Source organism: Trichinella spiralis (assembly GCF_000181795.1).
Source record: "Trichinella spiralis strain ISS 195 chromosome Unknown Scfld6, whole genome shotgun sequence".
Classification (NCBI taxonomy): domain Eukaryota; kingdom Metazoa; phylum Nematoda; class Enoplea; order Trichinellida; family Trichinellidae; genus Trichinella; species Trichinella spiralis.
In genome coordinates, this window is record NW_003526945.1 from 258,811 (window position 1) to 276,824 (window position 18,014).

Sequence of the window (18,014 nt, forward strand, 5' to 3'; positions counted from 1 at the left end):
TTTTTTAAAAAAATAGGCCGGAAAAGGGGGATTTTTTTTGTAAAATTGGAAAAGGCCCTCGGGCGGGTAATTTAAGCCCCTTAAGGAATTCGGGGAGAGGTTTAAGGGAGGTCCCAAAGGCCCCGGAAATTAAAACAACCAACCGCCCCCCCCATGTGGATAAGGCGGTTATAAGGGATAGTATTTGCAAAAGCGGGGTAGAAACGGGTTTTTGTGGGGTTGGATTTAAAAAAAGAGAGGAATTTTTTTTCCCCCCCCCGAAACAATAGGGGCCGGAGGAAAATGCACGGTTAAAATTTTCCCCTTTGGGAAAACAAGTATTTAAAAAATTTAAAAAAAGGCCCTGGGACATTAAAAAATCCAGTCCAAAATCTAAATTATTGGGCCAAAAAACGCCATAAATAAAAAAGTTGACTTTAACCAAAACGCCACCTACGTATGTCTGAAAATTTTTCTTAGGTCAGAAAACCAAGTAGCTCAAATGAAGCTAATTTTAAGTGAACAATTTGCAGGCAAAAGCTTGCTTTACATATTTGACGCTTCATCATAAACTTGATTTGCATGTTTGAAAAACAACCCGCACGGTGCGTTATTCGGACTAGCTTAACCGAATTAAACGTCAATGCTAAATTACATTTTCTTTATAAAAATTATTTTACACCTCATCTTAACATTTGACTTATAAAATTAAAATTAGAATGGCCAATATCATGAAATATTAAGATATATTAGATAAATCTCACATATATATGCATGTGTATATGTATTTGTATGTGTATAATTTAAAGTTCAGGTTACGTTATATTCATTTCGTCATATTTTCAATCAATGACGATCTAATCATAAAAATGCAACTCACCAAACTTAAATGTTTATTATAATTCTGGCTTATCTTGTTTTTCTGCAGTGCAAAAATGTGATGAATCACTTTCCTTAAATAAAAATTAAATAAACGAAAAATAGCTATATCCATCAAGAATGACTGACCATCTTTATAGCAAAAAGGCAAATGTTCAGCCACAGCACACCGTTAACCTGCAATTTGCCCCAAATGCAACTCACTAAGTGAACATCATCTGTCGCTGCAGTAAGCCACGTCAGCAAAGCCAACACGCGTCGTTACTGCTAAAATAGCCATTTAATGAAATATTAATTTGCATATTTGATAAATAATCTTCAGGCAGCGTTATATGACTGGGAATAAAACTGCACTAAATTTCAATGCTAAATTACCTTTTTTTAATAAAAATAATTTTCAACCAGTTCTTCATAATCAGATATTAACGTTTTCAAAATGAGATGGACCGCAGCCTAAAATAGTATATCTTACATTCATTGTATCATGGCGAACTGCAACATATGCAGCATATATCTAACGACGAAAGCATAAAATTTTCACATCATCCAAGGGAAAAATTGGTTTATAAAACATACGTTCGTAAAGAATAAAAGTTTATATTAAAATATGAATGACAAAATAATTACCTGGCTTCAAAAATTTTCAATGCCACCGGTCCTACGCATTCAGATCAATAATTCAACTATTTCGGTGCATCGTTGCTGATCAAGCCAGACAGCTTTCTTCTACATGCTTCTTCAACATCGTCTTGTAATATTTAATAATTATAATCGCATAATATTAAATTTTGAAAATTGATGGAAGTGCTTGAAACGTAACATGCGCTAATCAGCAGCAACAGCGTAAAAGCGGAGGGAAAAACGCAACGCCGCACAGACGACGGACAGACAGAAGTGACGAAAGCAGAGTCACGCAGATTTAGAGTCGCAATCAAAAATCAGAACTGATGAATCAGATTGCACATTAATTCCGTGAATTCTCTCAGCTATTAGGTTTTGTTTAATTGCTTGAAAGTTTTCAAATCAACTATATTAATTTAAAATATTTCTTATAGCAACAGAAGTTATTTATTTTTTGGATTTGTTAAAACATTTCAGTTTCACTTGAATATAGTAAAATAATAAAATTTGAATGAAATTACGTTTTAAAAAATGTCATTATAATAAGAATCGTTCGTTTTTGCTGTATTAATCAATTTATTTAAATTTTTACAAAAAAACATTGCTATCCGCACAAAAATGTAATAACTCTCTGAGTATTACAGTAGATATAATGAAATAAAGCTGCGAGTTCAAATTCTTAATTATGAAGGCATCAAATACTTATTTAGCAGATTATTAGATTATTATCTTACAGGTATTTGTTATATAATTATAAACTGTAGTAAAGTCATTTTCACCAAGTACAACTGTCATTTTGATGCTCATCGGTTGTTTGATTTCTTCATCATATGAAATTATTACTAATATATTATTTAAAAAGTTGTCATATGCAATTTAATTTCATTCAAAATGACCATGTGTTTCAACAGTTTGATAATGACGATAATTTCAAAATTTATTATCATATATAGCTGTTGATTATGAAAGACGTTTAAAAATACATTTTTTTATAAAAGCTTTTCATTCATAAACTGCTTAATTTATTCAATCTCATCACTAAAATTATATTTCACATTTGATAAAAAAATAGTATAGAATTATTTAATAATGTTTTTCTATCAATAAAAATTGTTCATTTCCATCATCTTTTCTCCACTTTTATATGCTTTTCTGAATTTTAGTAATTAACTTTCAAGAAAGTGATGGAACAGATTCACTATACAGACAGGACACAGAGAAATAGTATAAAATTTTAAGATTTTTACATTTAGAATTTATTCTTAATTTTATTATATTCTCAGTTTCAAAATTTTGTAAGTTACAGAATATACTGATGTTTAAGTAAATCATCAATTTATTCGAATTAACAAAAATTGTATTTATACAATGTCACATGATTGGAATATAAATTATTTTCAAATTTAATTATATATCTTTAAATGTTTGAAAAATTGCCATACTGTATATAGTAATATAAAATTCAGGAACAAAATTTTCTAACTAGTCATCTTTTAATTGACCAATCAGAAAATGCCATGTCAGCAATTTTTAATCTGTCTTATTTGTGCTTAGTTTTAGTTTCTCTTTTATTACTTTGTCTTTGGTCTTGCTTTTGCTACGTGGTCTTTTGAGTGCGTGTTTGGTACTCTGTTTGAATGATGTATTTGGCGTGCTTTTTGTGTTTACTTTTCTCCACTGGACTACTTGGTAGTGACGTTCTTGAATTCACCGATAGCACCTTTGATGAACGAATAAAGCAGTATGATCTCATTTTGGTCGAATTTTACGCTCCATGGTAAGATATGTTGTTCACTTGTCTGACTGTGTTCGTAGTTAGAATATGAGAATTACACTGTGATTTTACACGGTTTTTATCATTTAGAAAGTTTCAGTTGATTTTTTCCCTTTGTCAGTATATATGTTTGTTTTAAGAATAATACTTAGAATAATAAAATTTTTTTCTTTTCTATATTATATAAAGTTCTAGAATAGAATTGTTTCGGTTTGGAAAATTGCCATTTTTAATTCAAAATTGTTGTTTAATTGATGATAGCTTATTATTTTCAGTTATTAGTTTTTCTCTTTGATGTGGCTTAGTGAAGTTTATGGAAAACTTTGTAATTTATTTGACTGTATTGTTAGGTGTGGTCACTGCAAACGATTGGCTCCTGAATACGAAAAAGCGGCTACTCTTTTAAAAAATGCGGATACTCCAGTTCCTCTTGCTAAAGTTAGTTAGTCAATGTATTTTTCATTATCAATTGTTTATCTGTTATTAATTAAGGTTGACTGCGATGCGAATAAAGTTCTTTGCGAGACGCAAAACGTGCGTGGGTTTCCAACGTTGAAAATTTTCCGCAAAGGCAGCTATGTGAGCGATTACGATGGTCCCCGTGAAGCTAGTACGTGGAAGTGTTTCTCGTTATAATGAGAAATCTTCATGTTGATTCTTTTTTTCCTTTCTGTTAACTTAAATAAAATTTAGATGGAATTTACAAGCATATGGGTGGTATGGTCGGCCCCAGTTCAAAAGAGTTGAAGACAGCTGATGATTTTAAAAAGTTTATCGACTCAAAGGAATTTACCGTAGTTGGTGAGCAGCTTTGCTTTGTTGACGTTTTATTTTTCTACATTTTTTATTTATAGGCTTTTTTGAAAAGGAATCAAAATTGAAAGATTCTTTCTTGAAAGTTGCTGATTTGGAAAGAACGAAATTCCGCTTTGGTCATACTTCAAACAAGGAGATTTTGAAAGAGCACAGCGTCAGCGAGTGAGCTTCACTTTGGTCACGTTTGGTGGTTGACATTTGTTAACCTATATTGTTTTTTTTGTAGCGATATTATCGTTTTTGTTCCCAAGAAATATCACAACAAATTCGAAGACAGCAAAGTAGTTTACGAAGGAAATTTTGATTCAGATCGTATCAAAAAATTTCTGAACTCTGAAATGTACATAAACAGTTTAAAAAATATTTTTTACACATTTAAACATATGATTGTTTAGATATGGCCTTTGTGGACATCGTCAAGTTGACAACGCTGGCTCATTTGCTAAGCCATTGTTGATTGCTTATTACGATGTTGATTACGAGCGTAACCCAAAAGGTGAATTCCGTTTTGTCTTATTTATTTTTAAAAGTAATTGCATCATATTGACAGTAAGATAATTTTTAGGTACAAATTATTTTCGTAATCGAATAATGAAGGTAGCGAAAGAGTTCAAGCGCAAACTGACATTTTCCATCTCGAACAAAGATGAATTTGCCGGAGAAATTGAAAGCTTTGGTTTGAGTGACGATGTAGACAAGCAAAATATGATAGTTGCTGTCCTTGACAAAGATAAACGCAAATATGTGATGAAAGATGAATTCAGGTTTGTCAATTGGAGTTTATTGATTTTTTAACGTTCCATTTTATTCAATCCTATTTTTGGTTTCAGTGTTGAAAACTTGAAAACCTTTGTGGAAAACTTCTTGGCAGGAAAGTTGGAACCCAGCATCAAGTCGGAACCCATTCCTGAAACAAATGACAATCCGGTCAAGGTAATGTAACATTTACGTGTATGCGGTTTTTTTTCAATTTACGCCAATTTTGAAGTTGATATGTAACGTTTTTTTTATATTTAGCGAAGCTTGTTTACTGTATAAATTTAAATTAGATTAGATAGTTTTCATGCGGTTGAAGGTGAAAGTTTTATAGGTTGTTGTAGCGAAAACATTCGACGATTTTATGAAACAAGACAAAGATATATTGCTGGAATTCTATGCACCTTGGTGTGGCCATTGCAAAAACTTGGCTCCAATTTACGATCAACTCGGCATAAAAGTAAGTAATAATGATTTGCGGTGCAAAATGTACAATGTGTGCTGTTTTTTAGATGGAAAATGAAGATGTTTTGATTGCGAAGATTGACGCTACTGCAAATGATATTCCCGATAATTTCGAGGTTCACGGGTGTGTACTTTTTTGGCTGTTGTCATTTTTTAATATCATTTTTCGTTCACATATGTACATATATGTTTTGTAGATTTCCGACTTTGTATTGGGTGCCACGAAATGCCAAGGACAAACCGCAGAGCTATACCGGCGGTCGTACATTGGATGATTTCATCAAATACATTGCTCGTCATGCTACAAATGAATTGAAAGGATGGGACCGTAATGGAAAACCTAGAAAAGAAGAATTGTAATCCTTTAATAATATTTTATTAAAGGTAGAAGATATATTATTTGTTTTTTTTTGTTACTACTAGAATAAATTGTTAATTAATCACTTGGTTTACATTTACATCTACAGTGTGCTTTAATAGAAACTGGGATTAAATGTTTACTTATTTCTTGTTGTTTGTTATTGAAATTTAAACACAATCAAATCAAACGAATGTAGAAAGCGTTAATTACATTGATAAACGCGATGAGTTGATTGTACTCTCAATGGTCAAGCTGTATCTGCCGCGTGAAAACGCAGCAGTGTAAATGCAATTCTTTAGAAATGATGAAAAAAAATAATGGAAATCACACTTTACAGTAAAGAAAAGAAAATATGAATAATAATTTAACGAATTACAAACAAAACTAGCAAAACATTAAAATACGTGTAAAGTGGCGTAAAACGATCGCACAGTGCCCAATGCATCTGTTTGCTATTTGTACTTAATTTCGATTATTTGTACTGTACTATATGAAAAGTATCAGTAATATTAAAATTATTCTGAAATATGAAATATTTTAAATAGTTTACTAATTTAAAAAATTTCCACAAAATGGTGGGAACGAAAATTAACTAATGAATTAATTACTGTAATCGAGTTGGTGATGAAATTTGTTTTTGAATTTGCAATATTTTAGTTTAATTGAGCAAAATTTGATGTGACAATAAAAATAGTGAATGCTGTTAAATTGTGACAGTAATGCATTGAAACCTAAAGCGAACGCAGAAGTTGGCCGTCGGCATTTTCGCACGGATGAATTAATTTATGCAAAATTGATCGCAACGCCGTTGCATTTGCATAATTTGTTACAACTTTTATCAGTTCGCGATAAAGTTGAGAAGAACATCAGCTACTGTACAATTTAGCAACTTTTCTTTTTATCATTTACTACAAGATGGCTTTTCGGAAGCTAAATTCAAGTAAGCACGAGAATAGGTTTGCACGTATTGTCATATCGTACAGATCGTAGGAATTAAATATTTCATTTAGCGCCTATTTTGTTTTTATTTTTTGTTTTTGTTTGTTGGTTTTATATGCAACAACGATGTAGCGAATAATTTTGGTACGAAAATAACAAAAAATGGAAAAAACGCCTGAATTGTCATGACATTCACTGTTGAATGTTGTTATTGTCAGGTTGTTCTTGTTTTCAGCTTTACTGTTTGTTTTATTGCTATTAATGTTATTTGTAAATTTGACAAGTTTTGTATTGGATTTGATGACAGTAAGTTGTATTTAAATGTTACAGTAGAAAATGAACGGACGACGTGGAACAAAGAGCGCGGAGCTGCGTTGGTCGGTGACCGAACGTTCAGCGTCAGAAGCAGCGGCCAAATCAACACCGAGAACCGTTTCCTTGACCATCATCTGCGCATCCATTCGCTGATCAGATGCGAGTTGAACCAAGTTCGACCGCCCACGCCTGCGCCTTGGTTGTCACCGACCGCACCGAAGGCTACTTTCTTCGGCGAAAATTTCGACCCTGCTCCACAACGTCAGCCCGGCTTACTGATGCCAACATCCGCTTTTGGCAACGTCGATGCTTGTCGTTCAAAACTCGACACTGGCAGGAGTGTTTCGTTGCCATGCAGCGACGGATTGGAAAATCTTCCTCTGACCGACAGTGGTCATCATTTGGTCACGGAACCACGCGTGGACAGTGATTCCGCATGCTGTGCAACGCTGATTGGTCACTTCACCGTTGAAAAGTCCCATCGTCAACGTCACTTGTCATTGGAAAAAGTTCCCGAAGACGTTCTAACCAAAGAAGTGGCGTGACCAGTTCAGTTTTTTACACATCTCTCTCTCTCTCTCTCTCTCTCTCTCTCTCTCTTTTGATTAATTTTTATAATTTTATTCCCACTTTTGGGGAACAATAAATTTTATCCACATGAATTGTCTCACCGCAAATTGAAAGTTGTCATCGCACAATAATGATTTAATCAATGCTCAACAAATAAACAGTCGAAATTAATTTGACAAATTGCTTCCAGTAAGTATCTTGTTGTTTTTCTTTGCACAACCTGCACTTGGAAAAGTCGATTTTTTCCACAATTTCGCATCTGCTGGCCAAATATTTGCAATTCATCAAACGAACAAGTGTTCACTTTTGCGCAACTTTTCCAAAAACAACTGACGGGAAACAGTTTTTTTTTTGCTTCCGGGAATTAGCACGCCAACAATTTTGCACAACTTCAAAGCCAACTGACTGATTGATCTTCCATTTTTTAATATGTTTTTTTTCAAAAAAAAGTTCATTTCCCGTTTACAAGGAAGCTTCTCTGTTCTAGTTTTTCAAGGTCGACTCGAAGAACAATGCCGCCGTATAAACTGAATGTTTACGACGTTGTTCTGCTTTGAAATGGACAATTTTTCCGGTCATTTCATTGTACACAATGACAGACTTTGTTCTGTAAGTTTAGATCAAAGCAATCTCAAAATGGATTCAATTCTATCGAAAAATCACTTTCAACACACTCAAAAAGTGCAAAAAAATATCTTTAAAAGATTTTACAGTATGTTAACAAGAAATCAAGTACAAATTTTATTGAACATTTTTTATTTGTTTTTTTTCTGCGATTATAACAACGAAGTTTGTGACGTGTTTCTAGTGAATCAAGTTCAAATGCATTTTATGCGGAAAATTTCTGCACTATTTACATGTCTGCACAGTTACATGCACGTCAGTAGCTTGTTTACAATTAGCGTGCTGCCAGATGTTAGAATTTTATTCTTCTGTTCGCGCGCGTTGACTGGTGTCTGTCTTTCTAGCGAGAGTTGTGTTTCGAATCGCTTGATCGCAAGTTCAGTAAAGCGTAATCTTTGGTCGTATACTGGCAACAGTTGAACTCTTCAACGCATTCTATTGTTCGGCATTTTGTCTGAATAATGCTCCCTTTTACACGTGCTGTTGTGCCGAAATATTGCAGCGGCTTTTTCTGCCATCCATCCAAACTTTACTCTACGTGCAAAACATGCGGTACGGTTGACTTGTTGATTTCACTTATTTCCACAAATAATCACAATTGTATACAATAGACGATCCAAAACAAAGTTACCAACTGCTTATAATTGGAGGCGGAAGTGCTGGCATGGCATTGTCGGCATATTTTTCGAGAAAACTTGGCCCTGGCAGAGTGGGCGTCGTTGAATCCAGTCAAGTAAGCTTTTCCGTATGGGACGATGTTGCGTTGGCAGGAGAAAATTTTTCATTTACACCCATTGTGTGATGTGCTTCATTGTGTTTGTCCAAGTACAGCTATGGCAGTGTAAACAACTATTCACTTCTTTGAAAAGAACGAAGAAATTTCGTCAATTTTACACCATCATAATTATTATGCATTTTCGGTGGAAAGTTTAGAGATGAATATTTTTTTCAAAATATTATTTTACCAGGATTTACATGATAAATTTCCATTTCAATCATTTCAATTGAATCTGTCAGTGTTGCACATTTTTAGGACAAAGAAAGTGTAAAACTTGTACAACTGCACCAGTACAATTGTACGTTTCGTTGATTTAGGACATTGATCAATTTGATCAAAAAAATTTTTTCATCAGTTTTTTTTATCATTTCACATTTTTACAATTAATACAGCCGTCATAATTGATGTGAAAGAGTGGAATTTTGCAGATGCATTCATTCCAACCTCTGTGGACTCTTGTTGGAGGTGGTTTGAATCGCTTGGACAAGGCGAGCAAACCGATGGGCCACCTTTTCCACAATAACTGTACCTGGATCCCGGATCATTTGAAAACGTTTGTTCCTGAAAAGAATTATGTCATAACGCAGACTGAAAAAGAGGTAAATTTTCACCAGTGTTCATTGTTTTCAACATTCCACGTCGGCATTTGTGTGTGTATGTATGTGTGTCGATATGTTTAGATCAAATACGACTATTTGGTTGTAGCGATGGGAATAACGCCCAGACTTGATATGGTAAATTTAATATTTTAAAAAACAAAACAAATTTCCATATTTATTTATTAATTATATAATGATGCCAATTTCAGGTCAAAGGATTGACGCAAGCATTGGAAACACCGGGCGTTTGTTCAATTTATTACGGTGAAGGGTCGGTGAAAACGTACGAATCTGCCAAGCGCTTGCAAAAGGGTAACGCGCTTTTCACGTTTCCAAGCACGCCGATTAAATGCGCCGGAGCGCCGCAGAAAATCATGTACTTGACGGAAGAATTGTTTCGAAACGTACGTCCCAGCTTGTGATTTTTGTTTTTGCATAATTCCGCCTACGCCTGGCAATCTGTTGGCTTAAATGTAAAATTTGCATATTCATTGACAGACCGGACGACGGGACCAGTACCACGTCCAGTACAACAACGCGTTGGGCGTGATGTTCAGCGTTCCAGTGTACGCGAAGACGATGGTAAAAGTCGCCGAACGCAAAGGCATACATGTTAACTATTTCCACGACCTCGTCGAAGTTGATTGGAAAAATCGAATTGCCAAATTCAGAGTGAAATCTTCCAACGAGGATGTGGAAAAAATCCAAGACTTTCCGGTAACATTTTCCACAGTTTTGCACCAGTTGAATATATATATATCGTTGTTGTTTGCACATCATCTGCGTTGTTGTTTTACTATTTTTAAATTTTTAGTACGATTTTCTGCACGTCGCACCGCCGTTCTCAGCGCCCGACAATTTGCGCATGTGCACTGAACTCGTCGACTCTGCCGGCTATTTGAACGTCGATCCGTACACGCTGCAGCACAAGAAATATCCGAACATATTCGGCATTGGTGACTGCGCAAATTTGCCCACGTCGAAAACTTTGGCAGCCATAAGTAAGCTTCATTTCTCGTCACGATCTTGCTGGTCGATGACCATCACCAATGAATCCCATTTTCCACGATCCCAATCCCAATCACATTCAAATTTACATTCACAGCTTCCCAAGGTAAAGTGTTGAGACGTCGAATTGGAGCCCTGATCAACAATCAAGACGTTAACAAGCAGGTTGTCACTTTGCACTTGTTGTTCTATTGTATACAGTCCATTTTCAAATTTTTGGCTCCCACCAATTCCAGATACTGTACAATGGTTACACATCGTGCCCGTTGATTACAAGTCACAATACGGTCGTTATGGCCGAATTTGGCTACGACGGCAAATTGCTAGAAACGCTGCCTATTAATCAGAACAAAGAACGTCACACGCTTTTCTACGTTGCTACGAAGCTCATGCCACAGATATACTGGCGTTTGCATGTCAAGTAAGTCAATTCAATTTTAATATTCAATCGGTTTTCATTCTCTGCAAAAAAACAAACAAACAAGAAAACTACTTTCATAATTTCATCTCTATAGCGGCTTCTGGGAAGGACCGTCGATTTTTCGACGTATTTTCCATCCGTTCCAGCGATAACAACGATATGATGTGTGTCATCAACGATAAAATATGTGTGATTCGTACGCAGTTTCCTGTTAGTCGGTCGTCGGTGGTGGAAAACATTTTAAACGTGCATTTGTGATTATGATGAATACGAAGACTCGTGAATCACCAGTCAACAATCAGACAGTAGTAAGCTTGATCATCATCATCATGATCAACACACGGAAAATTTAGACTATATCATTGAAACACCATAGATAAAATTGTGCTTATTCATTACAACGCATAAAGTGTTTTGTCAATAAATAAATAAATAAATCATCACAGAAAAAATGAACAAGAACAATTATAATTAAGGACACTATTTAAAATAACAGATATGATATGATAGAATATCAGAATACATACATATATAGGACAGAAAGAACAAATATGATTAAAAACGCACTACAGAATTCACAGAATGTACTCATTGAAATGCTGTTTGATTGATGATGTTCTGTGGGAAATTTCATTTTCAAAATCAACAGCACAGCATAGTTACAACCGGCTTCGGCAAGGCTGAATTATACCTTCCAAACTCATGATGGAAAATCGATGTTCTCTCGAATTCTGTTGAGCCATAACTTGCAGCTGTTCTAAATTCGGATCCAACGTTACAGCATGTGCAAAGTTTACCATAGCACTGTGCGGTTCATTCATTTCTTTGTAAACCTACAGAATAAAAATGATTTTTTTACACTTCTGTCGTGGGAAAAATATTTCGCTGCATTCTATACGCTTTAGCAAAACTGATCCCCTTACTCTGCCAAGCAAAAAGTAGACTATCGGTTCACTGGGTATTATACGTTTCAAATCCATCAGTTCTTTCTGGGCCATCTTGAACTTTCTCATAGACATGTAAAACACCGCTCTTGTAAAACGACAAAATGTATTATTCGGTGCAATTTTCAAAGTATAATTCAAAATTTGTCCTGCCATTCTCTTTCTACCACGAGCTTCTAACACCTTCAACAAGCTTATCAACTGCTAAAACCGTAACAACAACAATAATAATCACACAATTCTTACTAAGCTCAAATAACAAACAATGGACGGAGATTTTGGGTTGAGACTCAACGAACGAAGCAAATATGCCTCGGCGTTTTCCATGTCTTGCGATCTGAAGGCAACATAACCTAAGGAAAACCTGCAATATCCATTCAAATTATGCACAGACAAAATTATTATTAAATCGAAGATAAAACAAATATTATGCGAACCAAGGAGAGTGATGCCGTGGACGGAGTCTCAAAGCTTCTTTGAAATAGTGATCAGCTTGATCAGTATCGTCCAAAGCTGACCATTCGTGACCAAGCAGTATGTGTCCATAGAAATAATGCTTGTCTAGCTAAAATTGAAATAAAACATATTTTATGAATAGAGATAAAAGAAAACAACAACAATTTAAATCACATGCAAAGAAAAAAAATGGAACAATGCATACTTCTAATGCGCGTTCAAGACACTGAATTGCCAATTCATGACGTTTTTTTAAGCTGCATGCATTTCCAAGCACTGCCCATGTCTTAAGAGAAAAGACAAAATTGAAAATGGAATAGATATGTTAAAATAAAATTAATATTACATGTGGATCATCATAGGCTGTATTAAGCATATCACAACACAAGAATGCAATGCTTGATTCTCGACGCAAATACCACAATGCAGTACTGTAATAATCAATATCATCCGTCAAATGCGGATACTCACGATGATACATTTCATAATAGTAAACAGCCTAAAAATAGTAAAAGAAACGCACAAAAAAAAAGTTCAAAAGAAAAACAAACTGCAAAATATCATATAAATAAATGACAAGAAACCTCTTTGTAATTCGACTCTTCTAAATATGTTCTCGCGACTGCTCGCAACGCCGCAGGACAAATTCGTAGCTCACGTCGCAATTTGTAATATCTGTTGTGAGCCTCTTCGAAATGATAATTAGCCAAAGCAACTTCAATCTCCATCACCAGACAATATGTTTCAGCTAACAAACGGATGTCTGCAATAATAATAATAATTATTATTATTATTATTATACGTAAAGTAATAGAATAAAACAAAAATACCGTAATGCAATTTCTTTTTTTCACAGTTTTCAATCACATTTCTGCGCATCTCGTCAGATAAAGAAGCCTTAATTAATGTGGACAGCTCAGAACATACAAGCACAAACGGCTTCGGTGCTTCTTTTTTCAATTTCGACGGACTCTGCGTTCGCACGCTATTATTTGCATTGCTCAAATCTTCCGTTGGTGGATTGACATCTTTTGTATTGTTTGAATTCTTGAAATTGCACAACAAATTACCATATCACAAATAAACAAGCCAAATTTAGTAATAATACAAACCTCCCTTACAACCAACGGATCAACAACTTGTTCTAGAGTGTAACGGACCTTGCGTGATGTAGTTTTTCGTTTCTTCCTGCCTTTTCCACCATGTCGGCCGGAACAAAGATTCGCCGGCTTCAACTGACGCCATGGAGATACATATTTCGGTGGTGAACATTCCATATCACTTTCTTCTTCTTCTTCTTCTTCATCAGAAATATCGAATTCACAACGAGGAATAAGCATTGAATATGGAATTGTGCTCAGTTTCAATCGTTGGGAAAACAACGGATCTTGACCAATCTGAACAACAAAAACCCACAATCACGGCACTGTGTATTCGCATTTGAAAACTGTCTTGGAAATTTTAATCAAAAAAATATTAATACCATTTCAGCTCTCCATAAAAGTTGCAAATCGTCGAGTCGGGTGCGTTCTTTTTTAATTGAAGGAAAAAAATTGATTGGTTGAAAATCACGCCTCAAATGCAATAAGCCACGAAGCGATGTAAACAAATATGGACATTTCTTCAACGCGTTCCGGTGATTGCTTAGCGCCGACATCGGCTGCGATCTGTTGCTGTTGTTATAAAAAAAATTACAATAAAAATCATCATGAACATTTACAGTACATCCTGAACTCACCACTGCATGAAAGCAAGCATGGAACTCGCAAATGCACCGATCAGGCTAGAATCTCCAGCGACTTGGGAAAGAGCAATCACCGCTTTATCCCATTTGTCTTGCTTAGCAAAATAGCATCGACCAAGCAAATATTTCAACCTGGTCGAAGTTATCAATTTACTATTTATCAAGTTGATTGCCATATCAAATTTCCCGGCTCGTACATAACAAGACGCAAGCAAAAACAGCGCATCTTCAGTTTTATCTGAAAATATTCACCAAAAAAAAACAAATAAGCAAATGTGAAAATTTCAACGGATCACTTTTCAAGTTTCAAAAATATTAAAATTCAAAAAATAGACATGGAAACGCACCCTGAACAAATTGAAAATTTATTTATTATCTGTCATTAATCGTATATATTTATTCTTCCTCTGGAAAAACAATTTATCTCTTTTAACTGCCATTAAAAATCAATAAGCGCAGCAATTCATTCATGCGTGAATGCAACAATTTGTTGTTCAAGTAAATGTTACTTTTTCAAACAATGAAATTGTATGAAAGTTTCGCTTAAAGGCAAAAAAATTGAAACACACTCGCGTATTAAACGTACAAACAAAGCTATTTTCAAATATAGTAGGCGTAAAGAAAACTATATTTAATAACAATGAAATAACTTAGCGTGAAAAATGAAACACGGAAGTTGATGTGTTCTATTCAATTACCTTTGTTATGACGTTTCACAAAACTAATTTCCACAAAATCCCTTGCATATTGAAATTGTAATTAACCTTCGCATAAAGTGGAGTGTGAAGTTACAAATATGCGACAGGATAAATTAAGAGAAATACAACTGTTCAGAAAAATACGGATACTTCAAGTAAATTGACGCTCTTAAATGTAAAAAAATGAACAAAACGAACTGCAAAGAAAACAATAAATAAGCAAACGCTTGATTGCTGTCGAGAAAATGCTGTAGAAAATATGCCTTTTTGAATTATTTACAAGAAGAAAACTTTCTAGATTAAGTACTGCTCAGTGATTATTGAAAAATGAACAAGTTCAAAACTAATTTCCCGCCTGTCAAAGTTCTCAAACCATTAAAATCACACTAATCTGATAATAAGCTACATCACATGAAAAAATGCCTCAAAACAAATTTTCAGAAAAAAGAACTTTTAAAATATTTACCAATGGAATGGAAAAACTCTGCTGCTTCAATGGCATCGTCGTACATGTAGTATTCCAACAGAGTGTGCACCATTTCCTTTAAACGACAAAATGAGCAACTAATAGAACAAAAATTCTAAATTACCGGTATAGTTTTAATGTCCTCCATATCTGACAACAGATTCTACGCAAAGTTAAAACACATTAATAATGTGTCATTCTACAATATGTTTTAAAGATTGCCAAGTCTTATTTCAATACAGTAAAACGGAAATTATAATAAATATTATTATTTTCATTATTATAAAATTGGAATAACATTAAAAATATGAATAATTTTCATTAATTTCATAATTTAATACAAACAATGAATCAACCATGAATTCAATAAAGCTGTAACCTACTTTAAGGGATAACTTAAACTGAGATTTTGATATTTTATTGCTGTTTTTTCTATCACCCTGAGTTTTGTTCACGCTACGTTATTCAGAATTGCATATTAAATAAGCAAATTCTTAGTTTAGCACAAATCAGCCTTGTAATTTTAAATTTTAAATTCACTTCCGTAATAGACTTCAAATTCTTGTTCAGGTTCGTTATTTACTAAAGTTTATAAAAAAATAAATGTTATTTCAAAAGTTACATAATATTATGAAAACTTGAAGAATTTTACTTATTATAACGCAATTATAAAATCACATTGCTTAACTCGGTACATGTAAGCAAACGTTAAACTATAACACAATTGAATTTTATTTTCAATACAAATTTTATTAAAAATTATTTATCAAATGTAATATGATTCAAATAGGTGATAAATTTTTCGAATACAGTATAATAAGTTAAAGATAAATTTACAGCATAATGATTAAAAAGGAATTAAAAAATCAATCGCTGTTGCTGTATTTATATCAATGAAATTAACTTTAAAAATTTTATTCAGATATTATTTTAGATTTATTAATGAACCAAAAATTTAAAAAATGTGTTTTTTATAAATTCAATACTTTAACTTGAAAAGTGAACTTGATTTTTTGATGACTGTAGCTGCATTAATATTTTCGCTTTTTTGTGTGTGCAAAGACTTTTTCTTATAAGTAAGTAATTTTTTTTACAAAAGTAAGGCTTTATCTATTTAAATATGCATATATGATTCTAGCTGAAAAGAAATTGATTTGATTCATATCTGATCAGAATTCAACATGTTGACAAACTGAAGAATTGTCAAATAAATACAACATATCAGAAACGTAGTGCGTAGATTAGCTTTTTCTGAAAATAAATATAGCTCATTTTAGGTTAGGTTCAAAGTTGTCAATTTCATTCTATTTTATATAGTCAGTATTGTCAGTGGTTTCTACATTAAACAAATCATGCTTCCACAAATAATAGTGAACTGAAAAGTTGTTCATATCTTCATTAGCTACTGTTTTTATGTAATTGCGTGGAATTTGCATCATCAATCTTTTTTCACGTTTTTAAATCTAAAAAAGTATTTATAATTTATATTTTTTTAAATTAAGATGTTAAACTAAACAATTTACATAATTCAGATGCGACATTTATAAGTAAGTGTTCCATTTCCAAAAGTCTGCACAGATTATGACAGTTTTATTTTTTACTAATCAAAGCATGTATAGGTACTTAATTGAAATTCATTAGGTTATCATTTCTAAAACGATAACATGTTTATCAAAGATATTTATAGGACTATTGTAGCGATGAATAATATATACTGATTTTTTGTTTTGAAGTTTCCTGTCACATATTAGCACGAAAAATTATTAAAATAAGTCTGTTTTTGTTATTACGAAAAGTAAATTAATACATAATAAGTTAGTTGTCCATACTGGACAAGTTAGCAATAAGTTTAATTTATTTTCAACAACTTATGGAAGGAAGATGGTTTTTCTTTGTATTTTTATTGATCTTTTATATGGATGTTTTTTTAGCAAAATTGACCAGAAATGAATAGCAGAGTAGAGTTGAGGGTAACGTGTATCTTTGTTCTCTGTTGAATTGCTAATAATAATTGTTCAATGTAGATTATAAGACGATTCTTATACGTTGCGAGCTCAATGCCAAATATTCACGGTATATCTAGTCGTTGGGCATCAGTTGCGTTAAGAGATATGATACTGCCTACAGTGTACTTGATGGAGCATTTGGTTTCTTACAGGTATGTGTGTATGAGTTTGCAGCGACATTATTCAGAACTGGATATAATTTTTGTATCTTCTTGTTAGAAAAATTTTATTAAATGAAATTGTCAGTTTGTTTTTACAGATAAATAACAGTGTTGTAAAACGCACAGCGTATTAAGTTTATGTGCATAGTACAGTGTGTTTTGTTTTTTTCTTTTTAATTTTCGTGGTGTTTTGAGAATAATTTTCTTGTTGTTTTCATCATAGGCATGCTGTGTTAGATTTTCTGTCCAGTTTGCTTCATGAAAATATGCTTTTCGATATTTTCCAAATCCGCTGCGCACACTTTGGTATTGAATTGCGTTTGATTGATTAGTATTGATTTGCTTGATCGAGAAAAAAAAAGTTTTTCAGCCCTCCCCCAGACACGTGGTCATACAAGGGAGTCACTTTGTAGACTGATTTGGAGTCTGAACAATGCGATCGTCAGAAAGAGCAAACGTGGTGCTGCGGAAATTTTCAAGGTAATTTCCACCGTATATACTGGAGTTGGGGTAATAATTTGCAATTCTAGTGGGCATTGAAATTGTCCGTGGAGATGAGCCTGCGAAATTACCGACGTATCTATATGACATTGCGCACAAATAAACGGAGCAGAGTGATAAAATTTTTTCTGAA

At 33.5% G+C, this 18,014-nt stretch overlaps 5 protein-coding genes across 5 annotated transcripts; 4 read left to right on the top strand and 1 right to left on the bottom strand.

The window, feature by feature from the left end:
* The first annotated feature begins 3,107 nt into the window (after window positions 1-3,107).
* On the top strand, window positions 3,108-5,676 carry Tsp_10062 (protein disulfide-isomerase A3). The gene is made up of 12 exons (XM_003373169.1): window positions 3,108-3,256; window positions 3,604-3,691; window positions 3,746-3,863; window positions 3,947-4,054; window positions 4,108-4,231; window positions 4,296-4,409; window positions 4,465-4,565; window positions 4,635-4,833; window positions 4,900-5,002; window positions 5,160-5,285; window positions 5,338-5,414; window positions 5,488-5,676. The coding sequence occupies exons 1-12, from the start codon at window positions 3,117-3,119 to the stop codon at window positions 5,648-5,650; spliced, it is 1,461 nt and encodes a 486-aa protein (XP_003373217.1). The 5' UTR covers window positions 3,108-3,116; the 3' UTR covers window positions 5,651-5,676.
* An 890-nt stretch (window positions 5,677-6,566) lies between these two features.
* On the top strand, window positions 6,567-7,450 carry Tsp_10063 (hypothetical protein). Its single transcript, XM_003373170.1, has 2 exons — window positions 6,567-6,591; window positions 6,921-7,450. The coding sequence occupies exons 1-2, from the start codon at window positions 6,567-6,569 to the stop codon at window positions 7,448-7,450; spliced, it is 555 nt and encodes a 184-aa protein (XP_003373218.1).
* A 1,313-nt stretch (window positions 7,451-8,763) lies between these two features.
* Window positions 8,764-11,163, top strand: Tsp_10064 (innexin unc-9). The gene is made up of 7 exons (XM_003373171.1): window positions 8,764-8,832; window positions 9,306-9,476; window positions 9,686-9,880; window positions 9,975-10,193; window positions 10,291-10,590; window positions 10,721-10,905; window positions 11,052-11,163. The coding sequence occupies exons 1-7, from the start codon at window positions 8,764-8,766 to the stop codon at window positions 11,161-11,163; spliced, it is 1,251 nt and encodes a 416-aa protein (XP_003373219.1).
* A 26-nt stretch (window positions 11,164-11,189) lies between these two features.
* Window positions 11,190-15,286, bottom strand: Tsp_10065 (putative tetratricopeptide protein). Its single transcript, XM_003373172.1, has 14 exons — window positions 15,214-15,286; window positions 14,047-14,287; window positions 13,789-13,978; window positions 13,418-13,702; window positions 13,136-13,352; window positions 12,890-13,068; window positions 12,652-12,804; window positions 12,511-12,591; window positions 12,287-12,414; window positions 12,114-12,213; window positions 11,934-12,053; window positions 11,829-11,903; window positions 11,572-11,738; window positions 11,190-11,259 (listed from the first exon to the last, which is right to left on the bottom strand). Exons 1-14 carry the CDS (start codon window positions 15,284-15,286, stop codon window positions 11,190-11,192), a joined length of 2,079 nt encoding a protein of 692 aa, XP_003373220.1.
* Window positions 15,287-15,990: 704 nt separating this feature from the next.
* Tsp_10066 (hypothetical protein) lies at window positions 15,991-17,920 on the top strand. The gene is made up of 6 exons (XM_003373173.1): window positions 15,991-16,024; window positions 16,716-16,760; window positions 16,947-17,008; window positions 17,238-17,371; window positions 17,604-17,698; window positions 17,751-17,920. Exons 1-6 carry the CDS (start codon window positions 15,991-15,993, stop codon window positions 17,918-17,920), a joined length of 540 nt encoding a protein of 179 aa, XP_003373221.1.
* The last annotated feature ends 94 nt before the right edge of the window (window positions 17,921-18,014 follow it).